The 27,897-nt window shown below is 33.9% G+C and overlaps 3 protein-coding genes across 3 annotated transcripts; 2 read left to right on the top strand and 1 right to left on the bottom strand.

The window, feature by feature from the left end:
• Positions 1-308: 308 nt before the first annotated feature.
• rassf4a (Ras association domain family member 4a) lies at positions 309-27,076 on the bottom strand. The gene is made up of 12 exons (XM_056471017.1): positions 26,807-27,076; positions 26,645-26,716; positions 17,371-17,450; positions 17,199-17,274; positions 7,555-7,700; positions 4,571-4,641; positions 4,037-4,197; positions 2,439-2,540; positions 2,309-2,360; positions 1,814-1,935; positions 1,433-1,530; positions 309-1,349 (listed from the first exon to the last, which is right to left on the bottom strand). The coding sequence occupies exons 3-12, from the start codon at positions 17,424-17,426 to the stop codon at positions 1,280-1,282; spliced, it is 954 nt and encodes a 317-aa protein (XP_056326992.1). The 5' UTR covers positions 17,427-17,450; positions 26,645-26,716; positions 26,807-27,076; the 3' UTR covers positions 309-1,279.
• On the top strand, positions 19,007-21,192 carry LOC130239716 (C-X-C motif chemokine 5). Its single transcript, XM_056471018.1, has 4 exons — positions 19,007-19,121; positions 19,943-20,072; positions 20,199-20,282; positions 20,414-21,192. Exons 1-4 carry the CDS (start codon positions 19,022-19,024, stop codon positions 20,502-20,504), a joined length of 405 nt encoding a protein of 134 aa, XP_056326993.1. The 5' UTR covers positions 19,007-19,021; the 3' UTR covers positions 20,505-21,192.
• cxcl18a.1 (chemokine (C-X-C motif) ligand 18a, duplicate 1) lies at positions 22,687-25,490 on the top strand. The gene is made up of 4 exons (XM_056471019.1): positions 22,687-22,828; positions 22,938-23,070; positions 23,844-23,921; positions 25,304-25,490. Exons 1-4 carry the CDS (start codon positions 22,756-22,758, stop codon positions 25,380-25,382), a joined length of 363 nt encoding a protein of 120 aa, XP_056326994.1. The 5' UTR covers positions 22,687-22,755; the 3' UTR covers positions 25,383-25,490.
• Positions 27,077-27,897: the final 821 nt, after the last annotated feature.

The raw sequence follows: 27,897 nt of genomic DNA, 5'->3' as shown, positions 1-27,897 counted from the left end.
CAGCATGAGCTTTTATGGCTCGTGGGAACTGGCGCAGAGCAGGGGTCACTCAATGAACAATAAGAAAAGCTCATTGTGAACGTGGCGGAAACTGCATTTTTTTCCTCAAGCAATAAAACAATGAATTAGGATGATGAACTTCAGCTCTGTGGAATTGTTTTGTATTAAAATGTGTTCAAAAGCAATTTTAAATATTAAGATAATGCCCAAAATTAGCAAAAATTAATTTTACAGTGTCATGAATGAGATATTCTATAGCACTGCATGATAGCAAAACATGACACAAGAGACCAAGCTAACACAACTCCTTATATATTAATTTTATTTTATTAAATGTATAAAAGGTAATATTCTAACTGTAGAAACTTGTCAGGCGAGTATATATTTCAAGTTTAACATCCCTTAAAAAAAGTAACCACAGTTTTACAAACCATGTTCTTTTTTATGAACAAACCATGACTAACCATAGTCTAACCAAGGTTTTTGTGGTGAAACTGTTTAGACAACTAGAAATCAGTATGCTAAAAATAACATTCTACGCTTTTACATTAATGAAACCATGAATAATTATTGATTATTGTATGGGATATTATAATAAAAATACAATAGTGTGTTTTTTAAAATCCCAAGTGCATCATAAAAGAACATTCTAGGTAATTTGAATGCCTGAGAATTGTGGGTAAAAGTACTTACAGCTGTAAAAATACAATTAAATAGTAGTTGGGACAAACTTATGTTGGCTTGAGAAAGTTTTATTCAACTTTGTAAGTTAAAAGTTAAGTGAAATGTATAGAAAGAAACAATTTCCAACATATTACTAGCATAAATTAGCATGTTAACTGCATTTTCTAACATGTTTTACCAGGTTGCTAGCATGTTTCTAAATTACTTAGCACACAGTTGGTATGTTGCGATTAACATGTTTATATTTTGTTTTCCTAGTCTGTTTTAACACATTGTTAAAATGAATTAGCATTTTGATAACATGCTTTCTAGCAAGTTGGCTAATAAGCTAACATAAATTAACATTATACTAGCAGGTTTAACATGCGTTGCTAGCATGTTTCTAACAGTTCTTTGTATTTAGAAATTCAGCATCAGAAGAAGAAGCTTTAATAGTAGTTTCTCAAGCCAACATAGTTACTAGTTACCAGTACCCTATACTTCCCATACACTAGTTATTGCACTGACTAAGAATAAAAACACAAATCTAAAAGCTATCAGCCTGTGGCTCAACAACAGAGAAAATGCCTCTAACCTAAAACTCAGCACATTTTCCTCACACATAACTTGCATTCTCAGAGATGCCATCCAACTTCTGCAATATCACTGACTTCAGCACACGATATCTGTAAAAAACAAAAGTACAATGAAGATTAAAAAGAATATATTGTTGTGCTGTTATAAAAATAAAAAAGCCTGTATGCCTTACTTTCTTGTCAGTTTTAAAATCTCTCTTTCTTCTTCCTCCTTCAGTTTCTTGATAAAACTGTCCAAAACAGGCATTTCAAACTTAATATACTGTGCAACCTGAAAGATAATTCATTAATGCGTTAATCACTGAAGTACAAGCAAATAATTCTCAGTAGCACATAGAATTTGTACATGTGCATCAGCATTTTGCAACAGAAATTGTACCATTGTTATTGCCCTGGATAGGATCCTAAAATTAGACATGTTATGTAGCATCTGGAAGTAACATTATTGTCTCCTGTATCTATATTTGATATCTGTATAACAGAACGTTAGATTGTCAGGGGAAGCACGTTCTGAATGACCTATTCTGAACCCAGAAATCTACATGAATACTCACATCATATGTAATCTCCTCACCAAGGTCTGTTTCCATAATAAATATTCTGGCAATTTTTTCACACGGACCATGCAGCAGGCGAGATACTAAAGGATATTCTGTATCCTTGAGTTTTGTTCTCTCTGAGGACAAAAGGTAGAAAATAATAACTAAAATTTCATTTCCGTTCAGTCATTGTTACTGTGGCACATGTTTTACTGGTGGCTGTCCCTGATGTCGCAACAAATGGCATTTATTGGTAACACCTTATTTTGATGGCCCATTTAAGTATTAGACACTCTGTTTAATATCTGTTGATACTGCTCCTTCAACAGACATTTAACTGACTAAGAAACTTTGCAAGTACATGTCAACTTACACTAACCCTAACCACAGTCTACTTTTAATCTAATGAGAATTAGTTGGCATGCAGATGCATTGTAACAAATAGACCATCAAAAAGTGTGACCCCTTTATTTCTCTAAAAAAAAAAAACTGAACCTAAAAAAGCATTACCTCCTGATTCATGGACTAGGTAGAGACCAAACTCATCTGTCTTATTCTCTACCTGTAGAGACATATAAAACAATGTATAGTGATAAAACGTACAAGTTCATCGTATTTAACCGAATTAGGGAAAACTCACCCGAAACTTATTAAGAAGCAGGTTCAGAACTTGCTGTGTTGTCAAATTACTGTTCACTCGCACATTAGTCATAGACCCATATGATGGAGTAAAAACTGATGTCTGTAAAGAAAAAACGATCACTTTAAAAAACAATTGTAACTTTCTTAACTGTGAATGTTTAACATTTTATGCACTACCAGAATTTGGCAAATGAGATTGACATGAATTGCTCAGGGGTGAGTTTTTCACAGACTTCAACAGAGTGTAAAAATCCTGATGGTTCTGTGGGTCTCGTCTATCAAATCTGATCTTTAATTTGTGTTTTATATTGGATTCAAGTCAGGTGACTGGCTGAGCTATTCTACAGCTTGATTTTCTTTCTCTGAAGCATTTGAGAGTATCCTTGGCTGTGTTTTGGATGATTGTCTAGCTAAAATGTCCACCCTGGTTTCATCTTCATCATCCTGATAATGTAGATGTTGGACTGAAGCAGCTAATATTCATTTCCAAGGACGAAGGGCAGAGGGTTGCTGAATAACATCTGAGAGATTTCAGTTGCAGTCTGGGCTATCACTGCCGTTCTACACCTGCCTTTCTTCATTTGTTCAATACTTTTCCCCTGCGTCATTTCAATTTATTATGCATAACTTAATTTGTAAACTAATTAGATTTGTTTTCTTTGTATATATGGATTTCTTTGGTTGTTACCAACACCCCGAGAAAGTTTCAAGTCAACGGCACCTTTTGAAATATGTGTTCTGAGAAAAATAGTAACAAGTTCAATACTTGTTTTTCCCACTGTATATTACTTTTTATTCAGATTTTCAGACTGTTTGTTCACATTTAAACTTCATAGAAATAATAAATTGTAGTTTAGACATGTACTGGTGCTGTAAAAACCTAAAGAATACATGAAATATACAACATAATCATATACAAGCTAACTGTTGTGAAAAGTGCTATACAAATAAACTTGAATTGAATTGAACTGATTATGTGTCTCTTAGGACTGTTCTTTTCTTAAAGCTTAATCGTTGTTAAATATTCATCTTTTTGTGGTACAAAAAGTATTAGAACAACACAAGAGTGAGTAAATTATGACTCTGTTTTAAATTTGAAGTACTTTTCTATCCATCTATCTACAGTACCTATAAATAATCTTGTCCACATCTGCAAAAGGACCAGGCCAACTTACATGACCTTCGAGGACCATTCTGAGAGAGGCAGCTGACAGCAGATATAATAAAAGCACATGTTGCAGCCAAGGGGAAGGCCTGAACAGGAAAATACTGCCTCTCAACACCTGCATCCAACTCATAAGACTGATGTACAACATAAACACTTGGACGAAGGACACTTCCCTTCACAGATGCTGCTGTGGCACTTTATGAGAGCATCAGGCCCTTTGCCAGGCACAAGGCGTGCTGTCTTTCTATTGTACTATTGTCCTGAACTTAAGCATGGAGGAGATCCAACTCATCCCTGCCTTCCGCCTGAGACGCTGCCCTGCTGTTTACTAAGTGACAGTTTAATAGCTATACACAGTTCAAGTGCACAAAGGTTAACTTCAGCTTATATATTAAGTAAAATGAACACAGAGGTTTTGTATTAATTACTTTGTGGTTATAGAAATGGCCATTGATGGAGAAGCGGTGTCTTTTTATCCGCTGGGATTCAGAAGTGCTGTGGAGTTTGGATCTTCTTTGGATGTTCACAAAGCTGGCGTCGCTTCTCGTTCTTAGCAGTTGAGGAATGTCCTCCTCAACTCCATCCACATCTGCAGGAGAACAGTAGTTAAAAGTTGTTGTTTTTTGCAGTTAAACCATTGTAACCACAAATTAATGATACTTTCGCTACACTAACCGTAGTTTAACCATGATATTTGTAGTTAAACTGTGGGTACACAAATGGTAACCAAAACATTAAAACATAGTTGCTACACTTCTACTGTAATAAAAGCATACTTCATTTTTGTAAGGGATGTTAAGAGGCATTGAAAGATGCATGGAAAACGTGTGATTATCTATTACAACAGTAATCTATTAAACAGTACAACATAATCCACTAGACATATAAATCAACAACATTTCTGATAAGTTTTTAATAAATGTTAGTGAAGACATTTATTATATAATAATTTCCATACTTACTGGATACAAGTGCGGCACTTATTTTGTTGTTGTTGGGCTCTGAACAAAACTGGTGCTTAGCATTTTCATTTCTGTAAATAACAACAACATAAGTAAATAGTACAGTTTGGCAACAAACATTGATGTTGGCCTTTTTGATCAATTGCTGGCTAATTAATGTGTGAAAATTAGCCATCTATCACAGTTTTAGGTTGATGAATCTTTGAATTGTAATCCTGGAACATGACTAAGGGATACATCTTCCAACGTTGTTTAAGAAATTAAAACCACACAAGGTATCAATTAGGGTTAAAAAAAAGAAATATATATATACACATATACAAACACACACACACATATATATACACACACATATATATACATACACATAAATATACATATATATACACACATAAATACACACACATAAACATATAAACATATACATATATATATATATATATATATATATATATATATATATATATATATATTGTTTTTTTTATTTATATATATATATATTTTGTTCTCATAATAATTCTGACTTTAACTGTAGATCATATGAGTCGTTTTTAGTGTCTTTTTTATAGAATATTCAGGAAATGTGACAATAATGAACTCATTGAAGCAATTCCTGTAAATACGATGTCATTTAAGCAGTTTCTATTTAAAAGTAACTTTAATCTTTCATTAGAACAACAAAAAGAAACAACTCAATGTTATATCAGTGGAGGCTATATAATAATACAATTGACTTGTCGATCGTGATCCGATATTCTGATGATAAGCTTCTTATGTGCACGTGTGAATCATTTTGATCACATTAGGAAATCAAGGTTGCTGCAGCTTTGGGCATTAGACCTGATTAAAATTTCCATGGTGCAGATGATTGTTGCACGTGAGAATAATAAATAGCCCAGCTCTCATTTTGTCTGTTGGCGAGCAGCACCACACAATTTTCATCCATCTTAAAACACATGCCAGAATTTACCTCAAAACATTTCTAAAAAACGACCAATCAGGGTTTCTGCAGGTTTTATAAAGGTGAATTTAAGTAATTTAAAAGACCCTTTTAAGAAAGACAATTTATGGAAATAAATTTGAAGGTAAAATAATACAGCAATATGTTGAGAACTTATAATGTCAAAGGAGCACATGAACAGCATTTCAAAGTTACAACATAAGACTCAAGTAACACAACAAAGTAAAAATACAAAATAACTAATGTAACAAACATTAAAATTTATTTTGCATTAAGTATGTTAGGATTTGAATACCTCTGATTTAATCACTTGAGTGGGGAAATAACTTTCTGATCAGACCTGCATTATATTATTACATTGGATCAGACCTACCTAGTATTGTATATTTAAAGACCTCTATAACAGTGCTGTCAACAGTTGCCATAAATACATATCCTCATGTGTTCCCATATATATATGATATAAAAAGAAACTTGCAAAAATAGCTTCACACACTTCCGCTATGACACCGCTAGTGGTCACGTGGAAGTCTTCATTTTGCATATTGCTATCAGAAGCTATGTTACATGTACATGATACAAATTTATGATGATTTACAAGATTTACAAATACACTACCTGACAAAAGTCTTGTCGCCTATCCAACTTTTAGGAACAACAAATAATAACCTGACTTTTAGTTGATCATTTGGTATCAAAAGTGGCTTATATGAAAGGCAAAGGCCTCTAGATTACACTTATTTTACCAAAATAAAATATGATCATGCCATGATTTTTAATTATTTAATTAGGACAGTAAGGTCTGACTTTGCTCATACAAAAGTCTTGTCACTTAAAAGAAATAATGTACAGTATAGAAAATAAAGTCATGGTGTAGTGGAAAAAGAATTAATATTGTGTATGACTCCATGAGCTTAGACGACTGCATCCATACATCTCTGCAATGACTCAAATAACTTAATAAAGTCATCTGGAATGGCAAAAAAGTGTTCTTGCAGGACTCCCAGAGTTCATCAAGATTCTTTGGATTCATCTTCAATGCCTCCTCCATCTTACCCCAGACATGCTCAATAATGTTTGAGTCTGGTGACTGGGCTGGCCAATCATGAAGCACCTTGACCTTCTTTACTTGCAGGAAGTTTGATGTGGAGGCTGAAGTATGAGGAGGAGAGCTTTGCCCTCTCCTGTGGTTTGTAATGTAATGGGCAGCACAAATGTCTTGATACCTCAGGCTGTTGATGATGCCATCCACTCTGCAGGTCTCTTGCACACACCCATGCTAAATGTAACCCCAAACCATGATTTTTCCTTCACAAAACCTGACCAATTACTGTGAGAATCTTGGGTCAACGCAGGTTCCAGTAGGTCTTCTGCAGTATTTGTAATGATTGGGATCCATTTCAACAGATGATTTTAAAAAATTCGACCTTCTGCCACTTTTCCAAATGATCAACAAGAAATCAAGTTATTATTTGTTACTCTTACAACTGGGATCGACGGCAAGACTTTTGTCGGGTAGTGTATGTATATATGCATCCTACAGACACCAATAATGACCATAATTACTGCTGAACAGATTACACTTGTGTTTCACTTTAAAATGAAAGACACAAGAAAACAATTCCACATTAAAATAATGCCATCATCATATGAATTTAACACTTGCTGCTCTTATTTAAAACTTTTTAAAAGAGCTTAATTAACAGAAATGCAAGATTTTTAAAGAAGGTTTAAGACCCACAGAATCCCTGCTAAAGGACATCAATACCTACAAAAGTACAGCTACAAAACAATCAAATTTAAAATGAAAAGTATTACTTAGTTGGATGTTGGCCACTTGCATTGTCTACAATCAAATCAGCAGCCATTTGACCTACAAAACAGCACCTATTATACAACCTGCCCTATGCATTGAGATGTCTCTGTCCAAATATATGAGAGAAACAGATGGGGTTATGACCTAATTGAGGAAAGCACACATCTGGGTGTGGTGTAGCAGCAGGATTGGGCCGGTTTCACCTACCTGCTGGACTCTGGGCTCTCTGACCTCCACGGACCCATGCAAGCATAGCGAAAACGCTCGTTGTCATCATGCATCTGAAGTCTGATTGGCCTCCTCAGGCCCCAGGAGATGTTGAGTAAACCTTCCACGATCAGCTCGCCCTCTTCCTGAAAGAAACAATAATAATAATCATTAAGTCTTTTGTCAGAGAAAGGAAATCCTGCTTGCTCATGGTCTCAGCTCTGTTTCAAGTGTACGTGCTGGAGAGGCAGTTGCAAACCACAGACTTTCAATTGAAGACGGTGAGGTTATGGAAAGTCTTTTTGGGAGGAGTACAATGAAGCACATACCAGGTGTACGTGCTTTATTGCGGTAAATAATGACGTGCTTTCAGTTTAGTAATATTAACCATCAATTCATTTAGTAAAGAAAACGCTAATTATATCAAATCTGTTCTCAAAAGTGTGACATGAAAAATGTTTTTCAGTGCTTCATTAAAGTCAGCACTTTAGGAGGTACATTTGCATCTTTTATTCAAACTAAAAATAACCAATATCTCAATTTAAAATAACCAATATCTAAATTTAAAATAACCAATAACCAATATCTAAATTTAAAATAACTAATATCTAACTGTCTTTCGGTGACGACAAAGCTCATTTTTAGCAGACATTAATACAGTCTTCAGTCACTTCATCCAATAGAAACATTACAGTTTTTCAAAACAGCTTCAAAGCATTCTGTAAACTCTGTTCTACTGTCACAACTATCTACTAAAACATCACAACTTGACTGCATTTATGTAAAATTTAGCTCACTTAAAACATTCAAATCTGGTTTCTAAACCAAGTTCTAATGTCAGCAAATTGCCCAATACAATACCACAAAAATAAGTCTCAAGTCAAATTCTTAATATGTATTTTTTCACCACAAGTGTCAACTGTGGAAATGCCTGTTAAATACAATTTCATGTTTGTTCTACTTTTACTTAAAAATGTATGTTTTCTCAACAGTATACAAGAATGTCAGATTTGCATAGCTGAATGCGCTTGTAATGCGTTTCAATACAAAGATTGGTAATATACAGAAATTTCTGTTTTATTAAAACAGAAACCAATCTCTAATAGAAGTCATCTATCAATTAAGCATACATCACATCACTATTAATTTTTTATATATACATGTCACAGTGTAGGACTGAGATATATACTGTGACTGTGACATACACATTGCACCCATACACTAATTTGCATACACTTTCAAACACGGTCCGATTGCCGGCAAACAATTATGTATACACAGATCGCTATAGTGTAATTAATGTATTTTGCATGTGTGTTTGTTTAATTTGAATATGTTTTTTTTTTTCTACTGTGTTTATGTACCTTTTCAATGCAAAACCAATTCAAGCAATATGCCGTATCATCTTTGCATAGACACTGAAATAACAACATACACTTGTTCCTTTAAAAACAATACTTAAAAACAAACCATAGAAAGATTACATACACTCACCGGTACCCACTCCTCAGAACCAAACCTGTTCAAATTGCAACCTGGGACTTTTATACCATATTTTCCCAACAACCATTCAGAGCGGCCATTTTGAGGTGACATCATCAGGGTCATGACCTCATGGCCGGTGGAAAAAACCCATTGTTCTGTTGTTTATATTCGTATTGGTTGTTTGTGGTGTTGTATTTTGAGTTGCCTGTGCATGCTAATTTACTTCCATCAATTTGTATTTTGTTTAATGCCTTTTTTATGTATATTTGTTTACATGTCACAATACCAAACTATTAAATTGTATAGTCCTAGGGCAGGGCCAATATATAAAATGGATCCTAAATGCTCAGGGTAGCTGTAGGAGTAGTGTGAATTGTGTAGGATTGCATTATTGGCAGATTTCAGATCGTTTTGATTTCTGAACAGGCCTGTAAATATCGTATAGTTTATTTTTCCTTTATTGTTTTTTTCACTTTGTGCCAAATAAATCTCTCTTTACCTTTATCAGTGGTTTCTGTGTTACTTTTGTCTCCCATCTGCCAGTTCAATCTTAACAATATAATTGAATAGATCATGTTTTATGTGCTGACTCACATAATAATACAATATTTAAATGTTCTGAAGAGTTTAAGTGATTCAGTGAGAATTAACTAGCAATCAGCAACCCATGTGAAAATTCTTGTGCAAATTCTAGACAAAACACTTTTTGCACAGATGTGCCAGAATACTTACCTTAAAGGGCACCTATTTGACCCCTTTTTCAAGATTTAAAATAAGTCTTTTGTATCTACAGAATGAGTCTGTAAAGTTTCAGCTCAATACACACATCAAATTATTTATTATACCTTTCAGAATATTATAATTTTCTGCTCTGAACACATTGTAGCTGTTTTTGTGGCTTTTAATTTATGGAAAATGGCATTTTTAAAGTTTATAACATAAAATTAAAATTATCTTCATAAAAAAGCTACTCTGTATGATAATATCGACCTTAATAAAATATACAGCCAAGAAAAGCAGATTTTTTTGCCCTATATTAAAATTGAATGGATGGATGGATGGACTGCATGCACATTTCTTCAGGGAGAAACGTGCCACTATCCTATTAGCCCTAAGTCAACAAAGTAGATAAGTCTCTTCCGTTCACAGGCTAGAACAATATTGCCTGAGTGAGTACTGCATCTGACAAAGCTAAATATACCACAGAGATTATACCACTTGATTCAAGACGGCTGCTGAAAATAGCTGGTTCTAGCAGATCCTTTAACACTATGACAACCTAGTATGTATGTGCTCTTAACCTATTTAATGACAGTTTTCTAATATTTTCTTTTAGCTGAAAGTTGAATCTGAGGAGAGAAAAGATAATTGACATACAAACAATGTAATTCATATCATTACAGTTGCAAACCTTAAGGTGACACTTAAATTCAACAAACCACAGTATGGTCAGATTTACATGATTATATACAATAGATGTTCCAACTTGAGCCAGCATTTCATTTCAGTCCTCACAGAAAAATAGTTTTATGTAACTGTTCAGTCCAAACTTAAGCTGAGATTCTTGTGATTCTTTATCTAAGCAATCATTCAACACAGTCACAATAAAGCGAGACAAGAGGTCAAAGATGCAGTCCACCAGACTTTTCCCTGATGGATCTCTGAGGACCTGCTCTCCAACAAAATACCTATGAGCAAAATACAAGCATGTAATGGCATTGGCAGCTGTTGTAATAGTGAGTGAGTGCAGTCAAGTGTCATGTAGGTGGAGGGCCGAGTGCTCCCAGGGCCTCATTGTTACAGCAATGTAAACATTCAGGGCAGCTGCAGCGGGGTCTCATTGGGCAGCTTCCTCTCTACTCTCCGACCAGCACACACACACTTCCTGTCAGGCATGCAAGGTCAGAGCTTAGCTAATTTTAGACCCATGAGCCTGAGCTTATACTGCCGTGGTGTATAAAAGGAGGTGAGCTGCCTCTAAACCAGATCAAACCAAACTCTGACACAACCTCTGCACAACAATCACTACAAGCTTGTCCTACAGGTAAATTAACTTACTGAATGACTTCTTTTTTAATTAAAATGCCTTGATTCTCTAATAAATTTATGATAACTTATAAGTTATGATAAGTTAATAAGTTGATAGCAAAAATATATATGATGATGACTAAATGTCGCTCATCTTTCTGCAGGATGAATCCCAGAAGAATACTCTTGTCTGTGGCTCCTCTACCGACAATAACAGAGTTGCATGAGGATCTCTCACAGTCACTGGAGGAATATGTAAACTCTTATAAAGAACTGGCACAGCCTGCTTGTGGCCCTTTGAGGATATCCAGGAGGCGTAAACCGGCGGGAAAGCATGCGGGTTCAAGCTCAACAGCACGCAGTGCCTCTCGGGCTCTGCAGCCCCGCCGTGCATCCCTTGGTCTGGATGAGGCCACGCTGAGGTTCAGTAGTCAGGTACATTGCGGCGTTAAGGACCCCCTGGACTGGTTATTTGCACAGACGCAGTTACAATCACACAGTGAGGATCTGCACAGGACTGACAGTGCACCTGCTGCTTTGTGGTTACTCTAATAAGCCGAAACACAATGACATGAGAATGGGAGGATAACACTGTATGAGTGATGGATGAACTGAGTGGAGGATCTCATAAACCGGACTTCATAATTTATTGCCTGAACAGACTTTTTGTACATTGGTGCTAGTGTTTACACCCTGTCAAAGTCATGGTTTGCTATTTTATTACTGCTTTATCGTTGTTTTTTAATAAATTTGCACAAATTATTTTTACTTCAAGATTTTTTTTGTCTTCTTTACAAATGTCCATCCATCTATCCATCCATCCATCCATCCATCTATGATACTAATAACATGGAACATGTATGCAATAATAATAATAATAATAATAATAATAATAATAATAATAATAATAATAATAATATATCTGTATGTTCTCTCTCTGTCTACATTTGTTTCATCCGAGTGCTCTAGTTTCCCCCACAGTCCAAAGACATGCGCTATAGGTGAATTGAATAAATTAAATTGGTTAAATTGGTAGTGTATGAGTGTGCGTGTGAGAATGAGAATGTGTATGGGTGTTTCCCAGTACGGGGGGTCTCACTAGTAAGTGTACCCTCAGTGCTGGGTTGGAAGGGCATCTGCCACATAAAACATATACCAGAGTAACTGGTTTTACTCATTCCGCTGTAGAGACCACTGATAAATCAGGGACTAAGCCAAAGAAAATTTAAGAGTAAATATATGCTCACATGTATTATTATTTGTATTCCTAAAATGTCAGAATGTTTCTTGTCTCTTCAAATTCAGCACTTACTTGATAATAATGTTTAAATTAAAATTATGATGAATAATTATTGGTATGAATACATAATCCAGTATTTTGTGTATTATATTGTGGCATAATATCTGTATTATATCAGTATTGCTCTTATAATGGAGAGACAAAGACAATAAATAAAAATAATTCAACATGAATCTTAATAACAGTAATGAATTTTATATATGAAAATATTCATTGTTATTTGTATATCTAATATGTCAAAATGAGTCTTCTCACATTCAGGAATTATATGTAGTTTTAATGATAATAATAAATCACATTTGATTCAATACACAAATAGATCTGTGTTCTATACTTCATAGGGACAATGGCAGCAATAAACAACAATGAATAAATTGCCATGTGAATAATAATAATTACATAATTGAGTGCGGCACTGCAAGAATTTCGACAATTGTGATGGAGCGGAACAATCTGGACCTGTCTCGATTAATGTCGATAAGGTTACGGACCTACTTTCATTTTCACCAGCCAGAGCTTCTCACAAAACTATCCCTAAGAAAATTGCTCAAATAAACCAATAACAGGGGCTAAATTTTTGCTCTTTTACCCCTGAGTAAAGTTTGTTGGCCAGGAAAAAGCTTTCGTCCAGTTATGAAGCTATGGTGACCTCTGTTGGGCTGTTGTCATTTTTACAGCAATCTCTGAAATGAACCAGTAGAGGGCGAATAAGCTAATAAGTACTAGTGTAAATGATAATAAATGATAGTAAGTACTAGTATCTAATGAATAAGTACTAGTACCTATTAAATAGATACTTGTATTTAATGAATAAGTATTAGTTTCTTTTAATTAGGTATTCATATCTAATCTCAGATCCCATAGAAAACAATGGAAAAATGTTACATTTGTTACTAGTAACAACAGAACAGTTACTAGTCACTATTAAAATAAGTACTAGTATCTAATAAATAAGTAGTATCTATTTAATAAGTGATGATGATGGATAAGTACTAGTACCTATTAAATAGATATAGTATCTAATGAATAAGTACTAGTATCTAATACATAAGTACTAGTATCGTTTCAATAGGTACTTGTATCTAATAAATGAGTACTAGTACTATCTAATAAAAAGAACTAGTGTCTAATGAGTAAACACTACTGTATTAAAAAAAACACTAGTATCTGAAGAATAGGCAATAATATTTAATGAATGAGTACTAGTAACATGAAAATAGATACTAGTATGGGTTATAGATTAAATGTCAAACCGGCTTGCCATGATGGCTCTGATACTGATTGTGAGGAGGGTGGTCAAAACACACTCACTCACACACTTTCCTTCAGCTTTATGCTTAATCAGGGGTCGGGATCTAACCACTGTTCAAAACACAACAAAGAGGAAATATAAACAGAATTTTTTTTTTACTATTTTTACTCATGACAAATCAAACTGCAAAGCTACAATCAATCAGTTAATTGTTAGTAGTAATAATAATGTTTCATGTTTCAGTTTTGATACTAGTTTTCATTGAATTGCAATCTGGGGCATGTGTTTTCCGTACATCCCAAAGAGTAAACATATTGTAGGTGGTCTGACACTAATCTCTCAAGTATAATAAGCAATAAACAATGTGGGTGAAATGCTAGGTGATATTGTACTAAAGCATTCCCTTAACCTCCAGATGGAGCCTTTTCCATGTACAGTCGCTTATGCTAACTCCATAACTACTTGCTTACAGATATTTCACATTGTACAGACCATTCTAAAAAGCACACAATTTTGAATCTATTTCACATGCTGTTTTCAATTGCTACATGAAAGTTAGCAAAAGAAGATAAATGATCTGTCATGTTTTTAATAGAACACAAAAGAAAACGGAACAGTGATAAATCATCTAATGTTTTCAATGAAATACTTAGGCATTATTTCCCACAGAATGTTTTCCCTCCATGTAATGCATAAGTTTAAATAACCATCAATGGAGAGACGGGTTTTGAAGATACGAAGATGGATTTTTAACACACTTGTTTTTATAGCATAAGTCACCAACCATCCCATTCAGGTTTGACAGGATGCGCTTACAAAAACAGACCAGAAAAACAATGTTTATTTTGACAAAATAAACAATAATTATTCATTCAGACCACCTTAGATTATACGTAAAATTGCTTATGTGGATGTCGTTAGGAGAAATAAAATAAAAAGTCTACGCTGATCATGAACAAAGCAATAATCATTATTTATCTGGGCTGTTATCTTTGCAGATGTATAATTCACATTGACAATCACTCAGATGTGACATTGCGTCGGAGCTTCCAATCTTGCTCGTATGGGGCCAATTCACTATCAGCAATGTGAATCTGAGCATATCAACACCTGCTACATGAATACTTACTTTACAGGCTCCTGCAATCCATAGCAATTACTCATTTCCTTTCAGGACTCTTACTTTTCCCTTCCGCAATGTGACTACTAATATCTGTATTTATCCGTATCATCTCTCTCTCAACACAGATCACATGGTCTGAAATCTCACATGATAATATCGGTTAAACCTTACAATACCTGTGACTCAGCCTCATGTGATCACTGAACAAATCCAAAACCGTTCATCTCCAAAACGCCCTCAAGGAATAATAACTGTGCTAAACATGCAATTATTAACTATTTTCAACACAGGTATGTCAAGACAAAGATCCGAGAATTTTGTCAGCTGTAAATCATTCCATTTCAATAATACAGTGATATGTTTTAACAGGGTTAATTCTAAACAGAAGAGTAACTGCAAGCTGAATCAATATGTGAGCATGAACACTTTATTTATTCAAGAGGTTTAAACACGAACACACACGCTCTTATACAACCGACCTTTTATGGTCTTCCAGCCTGCAGATGCACAAATAAGGCAAATTAATGGTAAAGTACTTCCTATTTTAAAAAGTGTAACATATTAGAGGCATGCAGTTTGTTTTTTTCGCTTTGAATGAGCCATTTTAAGAGGAGTGGAAAATCTCTTTGCTTTTGTATTGAACTGATTGAGGTTAAATGATGAGCAAACTTGTTCTGAAAGACAAGCAGCCTGTAGGGATTTCCCAGACTCTGTTACAGATCCAGCAGATCATAACATTGTAACAGACAGTGTCCTGTAATGTAAGTTGACAGATTGGTCCAACTCTGCTATTGACAATACTTGTTCTGTTAACTTGTTGAGAAACAAGTGGAAAGATTTTTTGCATTCTAGGTTGTGTTTACTGAAAGCAATACAATGTAAATAATAAGAAGATAGATTATACACCTTGCAGTGCGTTTGTGCACATATTTTTTGTGTAAAACTTTAGATTAAGTAACAATTTACACTATTAGCTTATTACCTGCTTATTGTTAAGATATTAACTGTTTATTAGTGCTTAAAAAGTATGATTTTATTTTTTCCCTAATCCTACCCAAAACCAAAATACAACCACTACATTACTATTAATACAACCCAGGCTCATTCTGATTCTGTACCCCTATATACATTTCTGGAGTGCACCAAATACATTCCAGGAGTTACTTTTTTTTTGCAGTTTTCATTTTTGCGAATCTGCCAGAGGCCGCTGTGTACGCTTATTCAGATCTCAAATTGCTCTCGCAAGTGCCATTTGTGCCTGCTCTTCTTGCATAAATGCACCTGAGGTTGCTGTTGACTGACTTACTTACTGACTGACTGACTGATCCCCCCAGCCACGCCCTTCCCTAAACCCAACAGATAGTGTTTTCAAAAGCACATATTGACCAGCGCCCACCCACTTCCCTAAACCCAACCAGAAAAAGAAAAATCACGGCCACCTGATTTTTACCACATTTTCACATTTTACCACATTCTAACCCTGTTATTTAGTTGTTTGTTTTATATTTTGGCTTTTGTTTTTGTCTTACACGCTTTCTGGAACCGTCATCACGGTCAACTCCACTCTGCATCTCAAATCCTCCAATGTATGCGACGAACCACTGGACAAACTGGTAATAGCAGAAAAGCCGTTCACATGGAGGAAAGTGGTCAGCTGGTAATTGCGAAAAGGAACCACATCATCCCGCCCCATAGCATTATTTTTAAAGGCGAAATGCAGGCATACACTCCTCTGGCTACAAAATTCGCAATCAGAAACGTATATAAAAAAAAGCTAATTAGTACTTTAAGCTAATAGTTTTAGTTAATTGTTTAATAATGGTTTATTAATAGCGTAAATTGTACATTAAAATAAAGTGTGATACAATTATTATATATTCTGCCCACTTTAAAGTCACACTGAAAGGGAATATATTACAAATCTTTTTTTTATAAAAACTGTTCCATTTATCTTATCATTATCTGGTCATTATTGTTGGTATCATCCATTTAATTATTTGACAATGTGACTATACAGTATTTCATGGTGAATTTAAAAACAAACATATAAATAAATCTAAAAATAACAATAGCTCATAATAACCCATGCTTGTTAGTTTAATCTGTGGTAGTTTTGGCATAAAAATGCAGCCGACAATCATTCGATGGAACTGTAGGTGCATTTGGCCATTGCTAATTTTGTTTTTGTGGGTGGAAAGAAAGGCTTAGATTCACTCAAAAAGAACTTTACAAAGCATTAGGTTAAACTGCAGCAACAAACGGCTCTACAGGAAATTCTAACCCACTCTAATGTCCCACATCAGTAATCTCACTCTAGAACAATAACCTTCTTTTTCTGCTGTTTCACACCCTCTGACTCAACTCTAAGTCCGATTCACTAAGCATCAAATCACTAACCAGGAAACACTAAAGATTTGATCCAGATCCACAGTTTCATCTCCAGTGTAGTTACATACCTCACGAATGCGAAGCTGGAAGCTTTTTCCCTCGTGGTAGCAGTTGTACGTTTTTAGAAGGGACAATATGTCAGACCTGAAAGAAGAAAAAAAAAAACGATATTACAATGAGGCCATTTAGTTGTGAGGAATGCTTCTAATGTTCAATGTTTAACAGAACAGAATCTCTTACTTTGCAATAACTTTCTCCTCATTCAACCTCACATAGGAGGTCTTGATCGGATCCATGTTGGGGTTTCCTCAATAGAAAGGCTTTCAGCCAAAGAAGAGTAAGTGAATGAGAAAGAAAGGAGAAAGAGGCAAAGTTAATAATATAAAGCAATAAGTGAGTGATTAACAGTGAATGTGTTGTGTTCATGATCCAGAAGAAACATTAATTTCATCATGAATTTTGTGCAGAAGTGAAAGTGAAATAAAAGGATAAGGGAATAAAGGAAAATCACATGGTCCTACAGTCAACAGAAAGTGGAATCTTGGAAAATGGCTTGTCCCGGCATGTCTCAGACTTTCTGAAAAGTCACATTTCAACAGCCCATTTATCAACTTTTTAAAGAATTCCCTCACAGTGGTTTCAAAGTAATCACATCACACCTGACAAGCTCCACAAAAATTCAAATCCACTAAAAATGCCCATATTTACAAACCATAATCTATTTTAATATTTAAAACTGTCAAGCCACAACCAGTCACATGGCCTGTGAGACTTGTGTCTGGTTTGACATTTAATTGGACATTTTTAAATCTGGTATTGATAAAAATGACATCATATTTATATAAAATAAGGCTACTCAATTGGTCACTGATCAGTAATAATAATCACACAGCAATAAAGATATTATCCACATAGTAGAATTTATCAATAATGATAACCAGTTGTTGTCACTCGCATGCAGGAGACAATTCATTTAAATATATTGCACATAATGAACCACAATAGCATTTGCCAGGGAACAAATATGTTTGATTTCTTGATTTCTTCAACCACAACTATCGTTACAAGAAACAGTTTACCACCACGTAAATAGCCTCTACCTAACAAAAATGTGACAGTAAAAAAATAGGAAAACTATAATTGTGTAGCTCTAATATCTTATGTCCATGTCCAGTTACAAAATGTTTCATCACTTAATAAAACAGTGATTTGGATGAATTGAGTGAACCAATGATTCAGTTACTCATACATAAACACAATTGCTCGCCTAATTTCATAATAAATTATCTGTCTCAAGAAACTATCAACACTATTACTACACATTTATTACTTTTTATTACTCTCACATCTGTGATTACTACTCACATCTATAATTACTACGCACATCTGTGAGGCTTAAATGATAGGGATCGATTTCAACCAATAACAATTGTAAATTGTACAATTTTAATTGTAAATTTACAGTGCATGTGTAAATTTTACAGTATTACTGGCAACTAAAATTGCCAGTAATACTGTACATTGTACAGCAGTTTTTAACAATGTACATTATAAGGTATTTTGTGAGTAATAAATTTCAGTCACTTTCACTTTTAATGTCTTCAGAAAACAAAATGGCTTCAACACAGTGAAAAAATAACAGCAAGTTTGTAACAACATGAGGGTCAGTAATTAACCACAGACCTTTCATTGTTGGGTCAACTGCATTATAAATTGGGAGTTACTCATAACATGTATAAAATGCACATGAGCAATTTTTTAAAGACTCTTCCAGCAGTGGGCTTTTTGAGTTCAAACGGCTTGATCCTGTGGGAGTATAGTGACAAAGAACCAGGAATTTCCAGGAGTGGCGTAAGAACCGGGAAGTCCCTCAGAGGGAGTACAGTATATAATGACAACCGGCGCTTCAGCTTTCACACACAGTAAAACTCTCATCATGACACAGATAGCTTATACTTTGTTGGCTTTCAACCTCTGCTTCATCTTAACAGGTGAGTATATCAAAACTGACAAATTACAGCAGACACCCAGACTTTAATCTAAAATAGTAATTGAGAACCTGCTGGATTATACGATGATATGCTGAGCTGGTAAACTTTTACTTAATTACATCTTATTAAATCAGTGTATAAACTAGATAAACACGTTTAATAATAAATTATAATCATTTTAATGCAAGTAAATTTTTCACTGCCCATGCTAATTTGGGGTTAATAAGATTTTTAAAAAAAGTATTATCACTTAATAAAAACATGGTAAAATTACTAGCTTTTATTTTATAGTTTATAGTATTTAATTAGTAGCTATATATTTTGATTTTGAGTAGATTTTATTTACGATATAAAAGAAATAAGAAATAATGAAGAAATAATTCTGTTATTAGTGTTGACACTTGTGCTGCTGTGACTTTTTTTAGGATTCATTGATATACGATTATAACTTTAAAACAAAAATAAAAAATCTAATAAAAATCTTTTTACCGTCAATTTTGATCAATTTAATTTAATGCATGGTTGCTAACTAAAATACATTTAGTAACAGCTTAAATTAGGGAACATTCACTAAATATTCAATAATTATTAAACATTTTATTTATGAATTGGTGGGAGTAAGATAGTTGTTGCTCAGGCATGCGGTTAATAGATATTATATTAATAGATAAATAAGTTTCCTAATTTTTTTGTGCTACCAAAATATCATACTGACATAAATACATTTGAACAGTATTGTTTCGCTAAAATTATTATTTGTTACAGTGGTGTTATAACATGTCTGTTTTTTAATTTAACTTTATCTTTTTCCCATAATTCAGCTCAAGTAGTAGAGAGTCAACATGTCCCAAAGACCTGTCAGTGTCCACAAGTCCAAAAACGAGTCCGGGGGCCATTTTCAGACTTGAGAGTAACACCAAAAGGACCGAGCTGCTTACAGAATGAAATCATGTAAGCACTTCACATTCACTTTTATATTAACGTATATGTTAACGTTAACGTATATGTTATTATGTTAACGTATAGCATGTGCACAATTGAATTTACATTACTTGGTTATTCTTTGTATTTTCTTAGAGTCACACTGAAGAAGACCAATAAACCCGTATGTCTCAGTCCGGAGGGTCCCCAAGGCAAAAGACTGATTAAATGTTGGCACAGGTAATAGACTGTTATCACTGACAGAGACTCACAGCATATCCAAACATCCCTCACTACCTACAAATATGGTGGTCTGCATGTCTTAAACTGCTGAGCTGTAAGTCAACTAAATGTTTTAATTTTTTTTGTAGGACGCAAAAGGCTGGCATAAACCACAAAATATGCTTACGGCCAAGGCAAACAAAGGGGAAGCAGGTTAAATCTAAGAAGGTCAAGTCTTAACCTCACTGAGAATATATGAAGTCAAACCAATTTTACAAGCAATCCCCAGAAGAGAAAGCTCTTCAAAGTCAGTGCAAATGCTGTGGTGCTGCTCTACTCTTATATACACCAAACAAGCCAAGAAAATAAGAAAAGGCAGATTCAGACGCGTACACATGTGTTTAGAGGGCAAAGGGACAGTATTTAAAGAAGACATGTTACAACAAGGGTAACATTAAACCTTGTCATGTTAGACATGGATGAGTTAAACCCTGCTATGCAGGTCTAATGTATACTGGACAGTTGAAGATGCTATGTTTATATTAAATATATATACACTCAAGTTTTTTTATTTATTTATTTACTCACAAACTACACACTTCTTGAGACTTCATTGGGACAACTAAATTTTTTTATGTTCAATTTGTTAAAAGTGTTAAGTTAAATTAATCAATTTGTGTTGGAACAACATGAATGAATTGTGTTTAACCCAACACTTTTTTTACAGTGTATTCAGAGATTATGTGAGAACAAATATTTTAGTTTTAGGTGTAAAATTAACTAATATAATAAAATATGAACTTCCAAAAGGGGAAGCGTGTCTGTGTGTCTGATTTTTTCTTTTCTTTTATTTCAGTGCTAGAAATGTTATGGAAAATATAAGCTTGCAAGGGATCTACAGTGCTCAGATTAATTAAGTATAGCCCATTTTGAAAATGAATATTTCTATCCATTTCACAGTAAATAGGCAATTTATTTTGGTCCATTTGAGCAAAACAGATTATTAAACAGATTTATTAAAATAATATTTTAGTCACCAAACATATTACAAGTAAACAACTAAATTTTACAACTAAAATGTTTAGTTTTTTTTGCTTTTCATGATTTTTCCTCTTTTTTAAATTTGTATTTAATATTTTTCTATAACATAAATTTGGTTGTACTAGTTTTTGGACCATTGTCGTAAGTTATTTTGTTAGATTAGCTCCAGATTTGGCTTCAGTACTGACTAATCTAATGTGTATGCACAAATATAATATTGTATAGCTTCTTATTAAAAATATGAATTTAAAAGAGATTTCTGTGGAGTGTACTTATATATGCTGAGCACTGTATTTAGCTTGTCAAACACTTAATAATTACTTTTGATAACATAAATAATGTACTGATTTAGCCATTGTAAAACTATAATTTACATGATACTACATGAAGCACATGGTTATCTGAAAAAAAAGTATGCTATTTTTATAATTTTGGTTTCTTGTAAATAAAAGTCTACTAAAACTGCATTTCTTCAGTGTTTGAAATAACTTCCAACAGATTCCTTCTAATCTGCACAAATGCAAAGTCATCTACAATTTTACCCAGTGAAAATGTTAAATGTCTAAATATTCTTATATCAAGAATGGTGAACAAAGTTCTTTTGTATTTGTTTTTTTTTTTCTCTCTTTTATATTCATTATTTAATCATTTGTTTTTTTTTTGTTTTTTGCAATGCATGTTACATTTAATGCCATGACTTTATATATTAGGAGTTTGAGCTCAGGTTAGTTCATAAGACCTAATGTGGAAGGTTGAATTAAAACTTAAGTACTTTTTTAAATGCATAAAATTTGGGATGAATTGTTATGGTATAATGGAAAGCTATGTCATAACAAGGTGAATTTTCCATCATATAAAACTATTTGAATTTGGGCATGAGGTGGCATGATATGGTAAACATTACTTCTGCTTTCTCAATAAACCCCTTAGGAACATAATCAACATCTTGTGAACACAGGCAGTGTCTTATCAATTTTCACTTGTATTTTAATGCTAAATTGTTTATTTAGAAAATTTTTATTTAAATCAGCATTAGGGGAAAAAATGCAAAACAATCCAACCCTTTTAAAACAATCTAATAAATAATCACTTGCAAAGATTAATTTTAATTAGAATTAATTTTCGATTTAAGTTATTCATAAAACCTGAAATGAATTCACAGAAGTCATGGAATTGTCTTGAAAGAGCTGAAGGAACCATTCAGCAAGAAAAAAAAATTAGAAAATTCCTAAATTATAGCCACTGAAAACAATAGCGTCCTAAACCACAAAACCAATCTATGCAAGGTGAGCACACAGGTATTGAGAAATCACTTCTCTTGTCTAGAAGCATTTACTAGAAATCATGTGACTCATCCTGCTTAATATGGAAAAACAGGAAATGCATAAATGGAAAAGTGAAGAACAAGAGGACAGTTCGGTGCAGACTTGAGAAAGACAGAGAAACAAAAATGGCTTTCAAAACTCTGCAAGCAAGTGTCAAAGTCCTGCTTCTGCTCTCAGTCTGTTCACACGTTATCTCAGGTACAATAGCTTTTGAAGACTTATCAGGACTGTTTACAGATTTCTGCCAGATACTGGTCATGTAGGTGACATTGAAATGCATGTTTTTTATTTCTGAATTCATCTTTAGTTAAAAAGACTGCTGCAACATTCATCCGGGAAAAATGTGAGTGTGTTAAGGAGGCTCGAGCAGTGCAATGGAGAAAAATCACAGACTTCACAATCATCCTGAAAAATCCTCTTTGCAACAAGGTTCAAATCAAGTAAGTACAGAAGCGCACTCCCTCAGATTTATGAATAGAGAATTTTTAAATGTTTAATGCATTATATGAATGCGTGTACTGTAAAATACTTTGTGGAAAACAAAAATATTTAAATGTGGTAATTCATTTGCAATTTTATCAGATGATTTTCTTAGCTTAAATTGAAATTCTGTCATCATCCGACACCCTCGTGTCATTCAATACTCTTTTTCATGCGGAACACAAAAGCTGTTATGGCAAATGCTTTGAAAGTGCATGTCAATCACTGGCTGTCTGGGAGCTACGCACTGAGACAAGTATTTTGTATATTGATAATATAATAATTAACATGCAATTACAATCTTATGAACATTTTGCGATTAATTATTGAGAATGTGTGAGGATGTTACACAATATCTCATGTTGAGACACATCGCAAGTGATAATTTATCTGATTGGAAGCCAGGTCATGGCAAGTTTTTTGTCATATTGAATTTTGGTTAGATTGAATTTGGGCATGAGTGGGCATGATTTGATAAACAATCTCACATTACTCTTTCTCAAGAAATTCTGAAAATATTAGCTTTTATATCTAATGATCTACATTGTTTTAATGCTAAATGGCTTATTTCGTAGATAGAAGAAAAAAAACACCAGATGCTGTATCTCAGCTCAAAGTATTATTGTTTGCAGAGTAGTGCGACATGAGTTAAATGCCTCTGATCAAATGTTGTTGTATGCTAAAGCCAGCAACAGATTGCACATATCTGAGAACATGCTGATCTCCTCCACAGACTCCAGTTGTCAAATAAAGAAGTGTGTCTAAATCCAGAGTCCAAGCAGGGGACAAAACTGCAGAGATGCTGGCAAAAGTAAGTAAATGTGCATGCTGGCTTAAAGGTACTACAAATATGTAGGCCCACACAGAAGCTGCATGTGCAGAAATCTGCAGATTTCCACAGATTTTTAATCATTGAGTCTATTTATTTGCTCATGTAAATGTGTGTAAATAAATATATTTGTTAAGTTTTAAATAAATATTAGTAATGTTTATATGAGTTATTTATGATAGTTTTTTAAAGTAATATTTGCTGTTTTTTAGTAAATACTGTGCTCAGCATATACTGTATGAGTACACCCCTCACAAATCTATCTTTTAAATTCATATTTGTATTAGGAAGCAATACAATATTATATTTGTGCATTTACAGTAGATTAGTCAGTACTGAAGAAAATCTGGAGCTTATCTAACAAAATAACTTACGATAACGGTCCAAAAAGGAGTACACCCAAATTTATGTTATAGAAAAATCTTAAATACAAATTTTAAAAAGAGGAAAATTCAAGACAAGCAAAAAACAATTGTTGAAAATGTTTAGGTTGCAATTTATTTTTGCAATATTTGCTTAAATGTAATGTTATGTACTGTTATGAAAATGTTACCTTTCAATTTCTACATGTAAATATGTTTGGTGACTAAAATATTATTTTAATAAAAATATCTGTTTTATAAATCTGCTTTGTTTAAACGCACCAAAATACATTGCCTATATTCACTGAGAAAACGGATAAAAATATTCATTTTTAACATAGGATGTTCTCAATTATGCTGAGCACTGTATATTATACAATGTTTTTTTTCATTAAAAACTTAAATTAGATTTGCATCGTAAACTTTAACGTTAGTAAGTCATTGTTTTTTATTTCATGTTTTCAATTTTTAGTTACTATAGTCCCAAAATCATTCAGCATAAATCTGCAGATTTTTTTAAAACACTGCAGAAATAACAAATAATGTCCGCAGATGTCATCTGGCCCTGTATAAGTATAAATTAAGTACACTTATTTTGAACCTCAAATAAGTCGTTTGAAATTAGTGCAACACTGACACTCTGTGGTAGGACAAATCCATAACATGTATATGCAGAAGATTCAAAATTCTCATACAAAAAACTAAAATATTTATAACATACTTATACAGTACAGTATATTAGCAGTCAAAGCATAGAACTCATGTCATATGCAACACTAAAAGTTCATGGTTTACAGATTGTATGTACTGTAGTTATTGCTGATGGTTTCAGAAAGGGCTGAGTCAGGAAAAAAACAGTCTCTGGGGAATTTTAATTGTCACGTTGCTATTAATGGTGTAAACTGATTTAAATTTGAGATTTTTTTTTTTTTTTTTTTTTGCTGGCTCAGCTCATCAAGTCTTTCCCAAATAATTAAACCCTTTCAATGATCTATTGTCTAGAATTAACTTCAACCCACAGAGGAAGAAGGTCTGTCTGAAGATCAAGAAGAATGCACCAAAAAGACCCAAGAAGCTTTAATTTAACAAATATGTTACTGTGTGTTCTGTTTTGTAATACATAATAATTTACCTTGTCTGTCCTTTATTTGTTCAAATATATATTATGTAGATTAAATTTGTAAATAAACTTTTTGTGCTGTTATTTTCTGATAAAACCTTAAACCTATATGTGTTTGCGTATTGAATGTGACTATAACATATAATATAACATATAATAATAATAAAAATAAATAAATAAAAATAAATAAATAAATAATAATAATAATAATAATAATAACAATAATGGGATACACAGTGGCGCAGTGAGTAGCACGATCGCCTCACAGCAAGAAGGTCACTGGGTTGAGTCTTAGCTGGGTCAGTTGGCGTTTCTGTGTGGAGTTTGCGTGTTCTCCCTGTGTTGGTGTGGATTTCCTCCACAGTCCAAAAACATGTGGTATAGGTGAATTGGGTAAGCTAAATTGTCCGTTGTGTATGTGTGTGAATGAGTGTGTATGGATGTTTCCCAGTGATGGGTTGCAGCTGGAAGGGCATCCGCAGCATAAAACATATGCTGGATAAGTTGGCAGTTCATTCCGCTGTGGCGACCCCAGATTAATATAGGGACTAAGCCAAAATGAATGAATGAATGAATAATAATAAGAATAACAATGCAAAAACATAAAATAAAAAAATACAAATTCTATAGTCTGTCTCAATAGACTATTCCATAGTGTGCCTGTATCCATCTAATTTAAATCAACATAAAACATGAGATGCATTTAAATATTCCATGACCTAACCCCACCTCTGTCTATGACCATTTTTATAAATTATTAACTTCCTCTTTGGAAACGCCTTCAAAAATATGCACAATCAACAATGTCCACCAGAAAGAAAGAAAAAGCAGCTCTAAAAATTCCATTAGACTGATTTAAAACCAAGAGGTCCTGTCTAGAGATGCTCTCCACCTGCATAAAGAAATTACACCATGAACCCACCCCCCTGCCCACCCAATCAATTACTGAAAACCAGCTGTGGCTATCAGCTGCAGGAATACATCAAGCAAAGAGCCCTTAACCACTTCTGGATTTCTTTATGGCTATTTTGCAGAAATTGGACAGGAATTTGGAACAGAGGCAACATGCAAAGTTTCATATAGACTATCTGATTTGCTTCCATCATGAAACATGCAAACATTACAAATATATTACAGTAGTTCAAATCAAGTGCAAATGTGGTCTACAAAAGGTTCACTCAAATACAGTTTGGTTGAACAGCTGCATAAAACACATAAGTTACCTGATAACAGCTTCAGAAGAAGTCAAGGTAGCCTTCAAATGAAGACACTAGTAGTGCATACAGGCGGCTCACCTGCAGAATTATTCAGAAACACATCTCATGTAAAACAATTGACATTAATAATGAGCTCTCATCATTTGTGTCATATTCTGTTTTCCTTACCATCTCGGGAAACGCCGTCCCTTTGTAAGAGTCGACAGAGCCCAGCTGTTTTGCAAGATGCAACCTCTTATCTTCCACTCCACTCTTTTCACTTCACCCTGCCACTTCCTCGGGGAAAAGACGGTCAAAATAATGCTGCTCCTTGAGAGGACTGACAGCTGTGTAAACCAATCATACACGCCTCTGGGTACAAGAGCCAATCAAAGAAGCCCGGGGCGGGACTTGTCTGCGGTTGCCCAGGGAAACGCTAGGTCCGTTCGCACCAATATTAGCATGTCTGTGAGATAATTATCAGGAATCTTGCGATAACCACGAGACAATTAAGCTGCAAATGAAAGGGTGCTGTTAAATTGTGTTCGGCCCACCTGTCATATTAAAACTTCATTAAGCTTTTCATCTTTTTAATGCTGTACTCAAAAGTAAAATGTGTAAGGATTAACACTTACGGGTACAATGCAGCATTTGAATGTTCATTTTAGCCTCAGTGAGAAAACAAGCTTCCTGTTTTCAGCTCAGTCTGAGAATAAAGTATCATCTAGGAAAATATGACACCAAAAGGTCGACAAAAATATTTGAGGAAGTCGCTGCTTTGAGCTGCCAAGACACTTCCCCCATGGGAAGAGGAAGACGTATTTGTTTTAAAGGGGAAATTATTATATTAACGGAACTGCTGACTAATTATGCAGAAACACATTTTTCAGAGCTCAATCTAAACTAATCAAATACTCAACATATTTCACTAAGCAGTGAAAATATAGTCATTAAACTAATATACCCTAATAGTGTCTCAGATGTCATACACTAAAAATGCTGGATCATTTCAACCACAAAACTGGGCAAAATGTGGACAAAAGTTAAACATGACCTTTTAATTTAGTTCAATATTTAACAAGCGGTTGTTTTGGTCATATTTTAAATAATTTGGGTTAAAATTATCCACAATTTTTTAAAAGTGGCTATTAAAAAAGTAAACTTAAGACATAAAAAAATCTAATTTTTGGGGTAAAGATTATGATTGGCTGATCAATGTGACTATTCGATATGCAGTTAGGTCCAGGCGCGTATCACCATATTACAATTTCATTTCGCTT

This window comes from Danio aesculapii, chromosome 13 (genome assembly GCF_903798145.1).
Source record: "Danio aesculapii chromosome 13, fDanAes4.1, whole genome shotgun sequence".
In the NCBI taxonomy this organism is placed as follows: Eukaryota; Metazoa; Chordata; class Actinopteri; order Cypriniformes; family Danionidae; genus Danio; species Danio aesculapii.
This window is presented reverse-complemented; position numbering and strand designations above follow the sequence as displayed.